The 12,721-nt window shown below is 38.5% G+C and overlaps 1 protein-coding gene across 1 annotated transcript in view; it reads right to left on the bottom strand.

The window, feature by feature from the left end:
* The window catches only part of LOC146554246 (glutamate decarboxylase 1-like), a 36,583-nt gene extending 24,126 nt beyond the window's left edge, over window positions 1-12,457 (bottom strand). Inside the window, exons 1-5 of the mRNA XM_085254506.1 lie at window positions 12,263-12,457; window positions 10,722-10,826; window positions 5,347-5,453; window positions 2,338-2,473; window positions 147-237 (exon numbers count right to left, since the gene is read on the bottom strand). Of these exons, the coding sequence (XP_085110632.1) occupies window positions 147-237; window positions 2,338-2,473; window positions 5,347-5,453; window positions 10,722-10,826; window positions 12,263-12,284 (461 nt within the window). The 5' untranslated portion in view covers window positions 12,285-12,457. The remainder of the gene's footprint in view (window positions 1-146; window positions 238-2,337; window positions 2,474-5,346; window positions 5,454-10,721; window positions 10,827-12,262) is intronic.
* Window positions 12,458-12,721: the final 264 nt, after the last annotated feature.

Below are 12,721 nucleotides of genomic sequence, written 5' to 3'. Positions count from 1 at the left end.
CTGTGCTTCCCAACAAGGGTTTCTCCACCAAGTACTAAGTCATGTTTTGATTGGAGATCAAATACTTATTTCCCTCAATATTTTTTCTCAATGACATGCAAATCAATGTATAACTTTTGTATAATGTGACTTTTTTGAGATCTTACATGTTCGTGTTGGCTGTTGAGGTCAACCACTCGCCAGCCACACCAATCACATCCAAACCTGAAGAGAGCTGATTGAAAAAACGTGGATGACCTGAAAAACATAAGTAAAGAAGAATTAGTGTATATATAGTTTTATAGTGTGGGTTTTTTCTGTTTGGGGTTTATATATGTGTTTTTATGCTTATGAGTGCATGTGTGTGTGTGTTATAAAATAATACATAATACTTTACTACTAAGGTTTGACATTTCTTGTGTGCATTTATACATCTCCAATAAAATAAAGACAACAAAGAATGTGATTAAAGATGTACAGTAACAGAAATGTCCTTCATTATTCCCTGTAACAGGGAAGCCTTGTTCCACCAGCAGTTCCGATTAAAAGGGTTTTTTCCTTCCCACTGTCACCAAAGGACCTGCTCAGAGGGGTCACATGATTGTTGAGGTTTTCCCTGTATTCTTTTAGGCTCTTCACCTTACAGTATAACGCACCTTGAGGCAAGTGTTGTTGTGATTTGGGGCTATATAAATAAAACTGAATGAAACTGAATGTATTTGATGTCTGACTATTGTCTAAAGAATATTTAATCAATTTCTTTCTAACAACCCACATTCTGTTAACCAATACTTTTTATACCTATAGTGGTGCTCTTAAGGCATCAGATTGTTTGTTTGGAAACACTGGCATAAAAAGAGTAACTTTGGTGCATGCATCATTTTACAGTATTTCGGCAGCTGTGCTTGGGTGTGCGCGTGCGTGCATGTGTGCTTGAGTGCATTGGGTTTGGAGTGGCTGACTTGCCAGCATCCCACGAAGGTGCCTCTGACTTTTAAATGTTTGGCTCTTGGTGAGTGGGTTGGGTAAAGTAAATTCAGTTTCCCGATGAATAATGCAGTGGCAATTTTTTAGACAGCATAGATAAAATGCATAAGGTTGATTAGAGTGGTGTAGTGGTGTCCTCGGGTTCCCATATGCTTGTTTGCCATTCACCTAGGGACCATTTTTGATCCAAGGGTTACAGACACAATTTTCTTTTACTGGACCTTCTCCACTCATGTCTCCTTGCAAGTCTCTTCAGTTAAAACATATCATCTCCATTAGAAGAAAAATTGAACCTGGATTTCAAATTTAGGATTGACGACTTTGTTGTTGACGAACGTGCCCCCCTGGCTCGTTACCCACATCTGGTCAGAATTTCGAGGCAGTGGGAATATATTTTCTTAGAAAACTTGTGACATGCTCAATAATTACTTTATCTGCTGTATACGAAAAACACGGGAGAACTTGGACCAGGAATGCTTCGCTAATAAAGAGAGTTTCAGTCAAGCAAAAACATTTTCAGTCTAGTCTGGTGAGATCTTAAAAACTCAATGTCACTATCATACACAGGACTGAGGATAACGGTGCTGATTGGAAGAGGAAATCTCATGGTGAAATTTTCCTTAGCCATAGAAGCAGCATCAGTGGTGAATATTATTAAGTATTTTATTACTCCTTCTGTTTACACTGATAAAGTGATGGCAGCTGAGATATTAAAGGTAAGGGCAGTGTTGGAAAATATGAAAGTTTTTTTTATAAATGTTTTTTCTTTTAGCTTGTGGTTAATTTATAATGCTGCTATGCCACAAACTACTCCATAAGACACTGAAAAACAAATTGTTCCTTGCATTTTCCACAAATGACAGAGAACAAGGTCAGAAAGTACAAGTAATATATTTTCCAACGCACTTCCTGCCATCAAATGTTTTAGAAAAGGTTCTTTGTACTAATCAGTGGGGAAAGCAAATATTTGCAGCCAAGGTTCATTAGGAAAATGTAGACTGCATAAAGAAGTTATGGTTCTACATTGTGACTCAAAACCTGACTTGGTTCTATATTCGCTGGAGCACTTGGACAAAACTAGGCTTATTCACTGCTATTTAGTGTGCTAAAAACCAATTATATTTTTCAAAATAAATACATAAACAATTAAGTATTAATAACAAGGACCTGCAGAAGCACTTCAGCAGATTGCATGGCACACTGAGCACATCTGAATCTCAAGTGATCCAGGTAACGTAATTTGCATAGAGACAAATCCTCCATTGTTGAGTGGAACAGAACTTCTTTGTATTTTAAGTTGCAAAAGAAACACACATCTGTAGGTAAGAACTCAGACCTGACACAATAAACATATTTTAGTACTTCCCATACCTGTACTAACACCATATTTGAGGGTGTCTCTACAGTCCACTAGTAACTGCTCCAGAGTTTCTGGTTGTACTGGCAGGTCAAGACTGAAGCCCTCCAGTCCCTCCTTTAGCTGATGAGGATGATGGAAGTCCAGCACCTACATGGTAGATACTATTTTTTACATTTTAAAATCATACACATTTTAAATCCTACACATACATAAAAACATTTTCAATCATGTCAGTTTCGCTGGGATTTTAATATGGGGACTCATTCCTCTATCATTTTATTAAGAATTACATTTTTTGCCAGTAGGTAGAAGTGAAAAGTGAAAAACAGGATTAACAGCATACATGTGCTTTACATATATTACAAATAGACAAAGTGATTTGAAATTAATGACTATTATTTTAGTTTTTTATATATTAAAGTAATTCTATAAACACAGAATAACCTGTAAAACTACTGTATTTACACTACTGGCCAAAGGTTTTTAGAACACCCCAATTTTTTGAGTTATTTATTGCAATTCAAGTCGTTCAAGTCCAATGAATAGCTTGAAATGGTACAAAGGTAAGTGATGAACTGCCAGAGGTTTAAAAAAAAGGTAAGGTTACCCAAAACCAAAAAAGAATGTACATTTCAGAATTATACAAAAAGGCCTTTTTCAGTGAAAACAACGTGAGTCAACAATTTAAAGCTGTTCTGCAGTAGTGGAGGTTGATTAAGCCTTGAAAGCTGGTTCTACTAATTCCTACAGGTTTGTTGTAGTGTGTAGTGTAGTTGTAGTGTGTTGCTACAAAAATGGTGAGAAAAAGGCAATTAAGTAATGTTGATCCAGTGCTTGTTACTGGGAAAACAGTGTACAGTTCTAGTTGGGAAGATCCCCACAGAAATGCATATAGGTTAATTATGCAGTCTGTGATGCTGTTGACATATTCACCATTTGGATCACAGAGCGTGTCCCAGTCAGGAGTAATGCAGAGCCTTGCTGGCTTCCTGACTCCACCTCCTCACAGACTTTGTGACAACAGGAGTGTGCAAAACAGAAAGTCCATGTTTTACAGTCAAACACACTGCTGGAAAGTTGTCACAGTGGACTCCAGACTGGCATTACACTACTAAGAAGAATATTAGGACACTAATGGTTTACACTAAGGCTGAACGATTTATCGTTTTCTGATCAAAATTGCGATTTCAGACAAAGTGATCACGTGATCACCAAAGCTGCGTTTTTTGTAGCACTCCTAACTGACCCAGGATCTGTAGGTTTTTTATGTTTTTTTTTTAACACACACATGTCATCTCTCTACCATCCTGCCAAGCTCACCAATCAGAAGTGGCATGCTACTGGACAGGTCACGCTAACCAATCAAAACTAGCTGGCCCCTTACGCTTTGAAATCTGAACATGTGATGATGGCTTCAGCCGAACCAGAAGCGCAGTTAGGAGATTTCTACGGTGGCCCTGAGAGGCCAAACGGACTGCAACTTAAGAAAACACCAGCAATAAGAAAAACGCTGCAAAAGCACACAGAACACAATGGAAATAGGAAAAACGACAACGGAAATAGGAATAGGAAAAAACAGATTTCCAAAAGCACAAGGGAAGTGTTTCTGGGAGACAATAACCCGGCGGACCAGTTGCAGGAACCCAAAACATGGTAGGTGTGCTTTATAATGATTCCTATAATACTGATGACAGATTTTTAGGCTAATAGTTAGGCTAACACACTTACCTCTCATCTTTTCTTTCCTCACAAAACCGATAGATCCTCCACTTCTCTTAAGTGTCTCCCATCGCAATTCTTAGCATATTTTGGTCATCAGTATTATATGAATCATGATAAAACACACCTATCATGTTTTGGGTTCCTGGAACAGGTCCATCAGGTTATTATCTCCCAGAAACACTTCCCTTGTGCTTTTGGAAATCAGTTTTTTCTTATTTCTGTTGTAATTTTTCCCATTTCCATTGTGTTCTGTGTGCTTTTTCAGCGTTTTTCTTATTGCTGGTGTTTTTTTTAAGTTGCAGTCCGTTTGGCCTCTCAAAAACCAGCATGTTGGTCATTTGGGAGTATTGCGGGTTTGAGGCTGCAGATGTGCACCAGAAACAGGTACTGTGCAACACCTGTTGCATTAAAGTTGCAACATGTAGCGGAAACATAACCAACTTATACTGACACTTGAAAAATCACCACAGGCATTTGCATGAGGAGTGCATGACAAAAAAGTCTGCTGAAAAGTCTAGTGAAAGTGGCGCTCAGGTTCATTGTAGCAAACAGTCTATAATTACTGCATCTTTTGACAGCTGAACTCTGTTTGATGAGAGCAGCAAAAGATATCAGGCCATAACAAATGCCATAACATATTACATTGTCAGGGACATGGTGTTTGTTAACACGGTCACTAAATACAGATTTAAAAACCTCCTTTGCATGTTGGACAGAAGATATATGATACCCTCCCGCATCTACTTCAGCCAGGTTGCCATCCCACAGCTATATGCAGAGTGTAAAGAAAAAGTAGTAACAGAGCTGAAAAATGTAGAGTAAGAATGCACATGCATGTTTCTTGTTAATAAATACATTTGAAAGCACTTCTTACCTTTAGTTTTCATCCTTACATGATATTAATAGCTTTTAATGCTCTGATAGTATGATGTCATCTTCTGTGATGTTTGTAAATCTTACTGTACATTGTGAATTTTGTGCTGAAGCTTAATTTGAAGAATATCATGAATTGAATTGAAATCATAATTAGATCATTTCTAAAACTGTTCGGCCCTAGTTTACATATTAGTCTATCAAGGGAAAGATCACTAGTTGTATTCCAGGAGAAGACACAATCCCTTTAGGGTTGCACCAGGAAGAGTATTTGACAAAAGAAACAAAAAAAAGTTTGGCAAATTAATCATGTGCCTGATCTGGCAAGCACTTGTGAATAGGGGTACTGCTGTATTCTGAATCACGTACAGAGAAAGCTACTTTGATCAAAGTACAACTGTTTAAAGTAATAATAGAAACAGTACCTTAGAGCTCCTCTGATTGGACTTGCATATAAAACCCAACAAGATGCCAACCAGTTCCTGCAGAAATCCTCTGGTCATCTCCTCACCGCCTGAAGCTGGGAGCAGGTCTGCGCACAGACACACACACACACACACACACACAGTCACACACACACACACACACACACACACACACACACACACACACACAATCCTTTCATAAATGTCAGGTGCCTAAATACTATTTGTTACTTGTAAGATGAAGCATGCACCAAAGCCAGTGTTTCCAATCAAACAATGTGATGCCTTAGCACCACTATAGGTATGAAAAGTCTTGGTTAATGGAATGTGGGTCATTAGAAAAAGAAATTAATTAAATATTCTATAGAAAATAGTCAGACATCAATTAAATTCAGTTTAATTCAATTTTATTTATATAATTCCCAATCACAACAACAGTCCATCTTTGTGGACAAGTTGTGGGAAGCCCCCAGTATATTAGGCCTATCCCAGCATAACTAAGTGCTGGCTCAGGGCGGCCTGAAAAAGGAAAGTTTTTAATCCTAATCTTAAAGTAGAGAGGGTGTCTGTCTCACGAATCCAAATTAGGAACTGATTCCACAGAAGTGGGGCTTGAAAGCCGGAGGATCTGCCTCCCATTACACTTTTAAATATCCTAGGAACAACAAGTAAACCAGCTGTCTAAAAAGCAAGTGCTCTATTAGGGCGATATGGGGTTTGATTATTCAATACCTTGTAAAGTTAATATGGAAATAATATATGCTTCCTCCTTCTAGTCCCTGTCAGTACTCTCGCTGAAGCAGTTTGGTTAAATTGAAGACTTTTTTCAGGGAGTTACTAGGACATGCTGATAATGAATTACAATCTTCCAGCTTAGACATAATAAATGCACAAAATATTTTTTTAGCATCACTCTGAGACAAGATGGCAGCTCTGGAGGCCAGGATCACTGAATTGGAGACCCAGCTGCGTGCCCTTGAAATATCTGTCGCTAGACAGGCCCTGTAGCCGGTGCAGTCGAAGGTAGTGTAGACTGTTACAGCACATGAGTTAATAACTGAACAACAAATCATAAACAAAAAGCTGTAGTTTAAGTATAAATGTTGTTTTCAATAAATTACATGCTCAGAAAATATTTTGTCTCACTCCCATTTCTTCTTGTTGCATGTTGAAGCGCTATACTTGTAACCAACTGATTGTATAGGAATTTCTTTCACTTATGTATTAATCATGTTATTGTAATGCCTTGGTGCCACTGGATTTTAACATGTCTGACACTCATACGTAAGACAAATGGTAGGGGGTGTAGTAAGGATGTTGGGGGAAACAGGAACTCCAGAGGATCAGTCTTTTGTCTCTTTGAGGACTCTGGTAGGTAGCAAGGGAGTGTGAACCTTAAGGTGTGAAACAGCTGTGTACTGCCTTTTGTTCCTGAAGAAGGTATTTAACTGAGAGCCACGCTGGGCTCAGTGAGACTCTGCTGACCGTCTGTCCCGCGGTCATGCAGGGACTTCATCAAGCTTGGTTGTCTGTTCTTTGTGTGTTTGGATCAAAGAATGTTAGCTACCGCTCACCGCTCGTCTGCAGGCTTTATTTAAATGGAAAAATTTCCACAATTATATAGTATTTATTTTATTGTCATTGTCAAGAACAATGAAATTGCGTTTGGGGCTTCCATACAACCCAACACATGCAAAATATGATTTTTATTGGTATTTGGGAGCCATATTCATGCAGACAGGAGCCGGACTTTATTTTGATGGGCACACCATGTGGCCAATACAAATATAGATGGGATCATACCATTATGTAAAAGAAAGGGGGGCAGACATTTTGAAGACAGCTACACAGAGAGACGGGGGAGTCAGATTTAAATGGAAGCGTGTTGGGAAAAAGTAAAGAAACGAATTTCAATGACGTTGGAGACTGCAAACCTAAGTGCAGAATTTATCAAATTAGGAGCTGGCTAAAGTGATACCCATTTTTATCTTCAGCCATTTTCCACCGTGGAGGACAAAAGGCTTCAGGTTTCAGACTGAGCCATGGCTCATTGTCTGAGTGTCTAAATGAGTCTCACAGGCCTGAATGTGTGTTTGAAGCCGTTTATAATTGTTAACTTGTTTGATCTGCTGCTCACCACAAATAAGCACCAACAGAAACTTTGGACTTTTGACTGTATTTTTACAAGTTTTACAGCTTTTCCTAATGATAAAAACCTCCCTTATGGCCGTTCATAAAACACTAAGTAACTAAGCCATAAACAATGAAATGGCAGAAAAGTTTCACTTACTATTATAGAAATTTCCTTTTTTTATGACTACAGTTAAGAAAAGGGCAGTCTGGGCAATGAGCTACCAGAAACTTTTCTGTAATTTTACAGATTTATTTATTGAAGTTCAAAGTCTTGCTGACAGATTTCTTCTTTGTCACAGCAACTTTTTTTTTATTATGCAGAAAAACAGTTCAAATGTAACTTCTTTACACTGACAGAAAGAGGAGTTTCACTGGTTCAGGCCACTAAAGATCAAAGTGGGCAGTATGTGGCCTGTGATGTAAAATTAGTTTGACACCTCTAGTGCAAAACGAGCATTAAACAGAACTGGTCCAACCATTAATCTTAGTGTGTGAAGAGGACTCTCCATTTACATGCACAAACTGGAGTCTATTAGATAGATATGATACAAACCACTGCAGTGCAGTACCTGTAATACCTACAGCATGCTCTAATCGCTCTAATAGGATATTATGGTCGACAGTATCGAACGCTGCGCTGAGGTCTAGCAGGACAAGCACAGAGATGAGTCCACTGTTCTTATGGTCCAGGTAGGAAATGGTGTGCAGAGCCAGCACTGTTGTATAATCTGTGGATCTATCTGGCCTGTAGGCAACCTAAAAAGGGTCAAGTGTAGAAGGCAGTGAATATGTGATATGAGCTTTGACTGTATGTTTATAACCATGGAGGTGAGTGCTACTGGGCAATCATGATTGAGGGAGCTCACACTGGGTTTCTTCAGAACAGGGATGATAATGTTATTCTTGAAGCATGAGGGGACTACAGACACCAGCAGGGAGAGGTTAAAGATGTCTGTGAAGACATCTGCCACTACGTCAGCAGCATGGTATCATGGTGTGGAGGGGCAATGCAAGCAGTGGTGCAGAACACCGCTGTAAACTCTCTGGGCAGATAAAACGGTGAGACGAGGTGTTCACGATCAGGAGAGAACCCTTATGAAACTGCTTGTACATCCACACACCACTGTTTTATGCACACATCAATTCCCCTGCACTTACCCAACTTTGTACAGTCCTAACGGTTATTGAAAGAACAGAAAGGTCCATTGGAACAATGGTCAAGTCAGAGACTGTGGGATCCACCCATGTCTCTGTAAAATTAAAGACATTACAGTCCTTAACAGGACGTAGTTCGTCTAGCTTGGCGTTAGCTAGAAGAATGCTGGGAAGTGGGGAATGCTGTTGTCTGTTCCTCAGTTTGACCAGGACTCGAGGTCTTTTCAACCCTTTCCTCCGGCGGTTTTTCCATACCCACGTACAGTCAGTTGGTGTGGTTCCTGATTGTGAATATTTGAGGACATCTAAAAGAGTATCTGTCATAGGTGACCAGTGCATTGCATGCTAAAAAAATAGCGCTACACGAGAAAAATGCTAAACTGAGGAGAACATCGAGTGATGGCAGCCATCCCCACTGGTGCCATCTTACTAACAGACTGCATGTGCATTTGAGAGTTTTACCAGGGAAGAAAGCATCTGAATTGATGCTTTCTTTATCAGAGGAGCCACAGTATCCAGAGTTGTATGATGTGAAGATCTAATACTGTTAAAAAAGATAATTGGCCTCTGTCCGAGCAGTGTTCAGGTAGCTGCTCTGCACTGTGTTAAATCGAGTATTTTACCTACTTTACACAATTTGCTTTACATAACTGGCCTCACTCACCTATTCATTCAAACACTTTTTTCTATGCTTTTAAGTGTTTTCTATCTAACATTAACACACATTCACACTTTGGTGGATGCAACTTGGGTTAGTATATTGCCCAAGGATATTTGGCATGATGACTGCACCAGCCAAAGATCAAACCACCAACCTTCCAATGAAAACCAAAGAAATCATCAGACAAAACGGGGTTTCAGTAAATACTTAGAAATGTTCACTTTCTATGCCATATGTGAGAATAAGATCCAGAGTATGATTAAAGTAGTAAGTGGGTTCTTTAACATTTTAAGAGAGCCAGTTGAGTAGTGATAGATTAAATGCCATGTTGAGGATGTCATTTTCAGTATCTACATAGATGTACTAAATCACTGAATGCACTACATCAGTACAATATAAGTTTGAGAAATTAGACAGAAACTCTGTATAAGGACCAGGTGAATGATAAATAAAAACTTCACAGAACACACAGATCACATCGAATGTCCATGTGGGGTTTTGAGAGAAATATCACACTGTCAACTTCACACAGATACACAAATGTAAGCCGTGTTCCTGTCCCAGTGTAAACCTGGGGTATCTGGGCCTCCTGAAGTAAAGCAGAACTTAATCATTTGTGTGTAAATGATCACTATTTATTATAGTTGTGGTCAAACACGTTGTCACATATCTGTGTATTTGTGCGTGGATTTGAGCATGCATATGCGAGTCCTCAAAAATTACACACAAATCACAGTACAGATTGATAAATCTTTGTTTATGTTCATATTGTATGAATTCATAACACTTTTGAGGTAAATTTCTCTCCATATGTCTGGGTCTTTATGATTGATTAATAAAGTTGTTTACACTTTTCCTCCTCTGCCTGCACTTCGAGGATTCTAACAGTTAGTATGACTTGGGGTGTTGATTCATGTCAAATAATATAATCCTTCTGCTGTAACCAGGTTTCTGTAAGGCAGAATAAATCGATATATTGATGAATTATTAAATCATATTCTACTTTCTTTGTTATTTCTTTAATGTTGAAATAAACGTTTGATGATATTTGGTTTGTTTTTAAGTGGTCAAACACAGTCTTTATAGGAATGGGGTTTTGGGAGTATAACAGGAGGAGAGAAGCTGCAGAGAGGCGTGTAAGACTGCAACTCTGCCTTCTGGTCTCAACCATGGACAATTATTTTGCAGGGGATTTAATAAATTTAGCCAGATTTGTGTAATAGGACATTATCTAAACATTTTTATTAAATGGGCTACACCACTGTGAGATGTAACAGAAAGAGTAAATGAGACTGTACAGCAGAGAGAGCCAACACCAAGTGACAGCACCACCCATCATTTATTTATTAAAATGTTGCTAACTGAAATCTTCACTTGCTCTTCCTGTGATGATAAAAACCAGACCTGTACGAATCTGTGTTCTCACCATTGCTGTAGATGCCACTGAAGTCAGCTGGTGCCAGTTTTCTTTCACTAAATTCTGAGCTCCGCTTTGGTTTGTCCGTGCTAGCTGTTTCACCAAAGTCCCTGTCTGAAATCACAATCACAATATGGAAGATGATCCCTGGAGGGCTTTCCTTATAACTGACTGAAACTGTGTGTGTGTATGTATGTATGTATGTATGTATATATATATATATATATATATATATATATATATATATATATATATATATATATATATATATATATATATATTAGGGGTGCAACAATACTCGTATCAATATTGAACCGTTCGATACAGTGCTTACGGTTCAGTACACATATGTATCGAACAATACAAAATTTTGTGTTGAGCACTCAGTGGATCTGCGTTCGACTACTCCGCCTAGGCTGCACCGTCGAGCGCAGATCCACTGAGCGCAGCGCAAGCTAGCAAGACAGAAGCTAAGCTCGTTGCAACATGGCTACTGCCTCAACGCTACCCGAAATTGAACCTCCCCCACCCTCATTCAGATCTGGCGTTTGGAACTATCTTGGTGCTCATGTGACGTATGACCCTGAAGGTAAGGGCGTCATGGACTAAAGTAAAACAGTATGTCGGATGTGCCACGCAATGCTCAGTTGGTGGGAACTAGTGTGTTAGCGCAGTTAGCTCGTTAACGTGTTGACGCCGTCCAGCCCCATGCACGGGGCGATCCGCGGTAACTCGTTAACGGAGATTTGCCGTGTTGTGGCGTTAACGTCATTTCAACGAGATTAACGCTGACAGCACTAGTGGGAACACAACGAATATGACTGCACATTTACGCCGACATCATCCTGGTGCAAAGACAAGTGGAAGCAGACAAAAACAACAAGCACGCATGTTACAAACTTTACCCGAGTCATTTAGACAGCCGTTAGCGCATGATTCTCCTTATGGGGACCTGATATGTTTAATATGCTGCTGAGAATATAGCCCAGAAGAATCATATAGTATAGCTTTTATTTTGAAAGAGCCATTTCTCTGTAATAAACTCTCTTTTCCAAAGATGAGTGATTTCTCGATCTTAGATTTATTATTTTGTTGTTTCAGCAACATGAAATTTAAAAATTGTACTTCTGAGTTAAAATATATATTTATAATTTTAATAAATGACAAATTAAAAAGGCATGAACATTTTTTTGTATCGCAAAAATATCGAACCGTGACACCAAAGTATCGAACCAAACCGAACCATGAATTTTGTGTATTGTTGCACCCCTAATACACACATATATATATATACATATACATATATATATATATATATATATATACACACACACACATATATATATATATATATATGTATATATATACATATATATATATATACACACCAGCTACACATGGTATTTTCACTAAAAATACTTTCTGAACAGAGTGTATATCTCTGCAGCTAACATGACAAACTCTTCAAGTGAAACTGCATATTTCAAAAACAAAAATCTTAAAGTCCAACATATCTAATAAACATGTATTTGGAAAGCAATTTCTCTTACCTGACAGCTTTAGGAAATTCATATCCGTACAAATCAGAGTCAACTGCTGAAATATGTTTCAAAGTAACTTGGTTGCATCCCACTATAAATTAAAAAGCAGTCAGATGAGACATCCTCAGAAACATATTTCCAGCTTCACTTTTTCTTAGCGAGAATATAAACTGGATAAACAAACAATACGGTTACTTAGTTCTAAGTTCATACAACCTAAGACATACAAACACTGTGCTAGTCAGTGTACTGCATTTAAAGGACTGCAGGCAAAATAAGGTGTGGCCCACACAATGCTACTATGAGTGTGAGTAAATAGTTTCAAACAAGCACACCTGCGTGTGGTTTTGATTATAAAACATAAAAAGGCTTGGATAAATATTTGCTTGAAACTTGAATGAGCAGATTTTTAGTATTTGTGATGCACATTTGATTATCATTAGGTGTATGCAATTTCTGATTCACATT

Source organism: Mchenga conophoros, linkage group LG18, assembly GCF_057382185.1.
Source record: "Mchenga conophoros isolate Kocher_MC1m ecotype Shallow Benthic linkage group LG18, M_conophoros_male_GT1.1, whole genome shotgun sequence".
NCBI classification, from domain to species: Eukaryota; Metazoa; Chordata; class Actinopteri; order Cichliformes; family Cichlidae; genus Mchenga; species Mchenga conophoros.
Note: the sequence above shows the minus strand (reverse complement) of the source record. Positions and strands in the feature narration are given on the sequence as shown.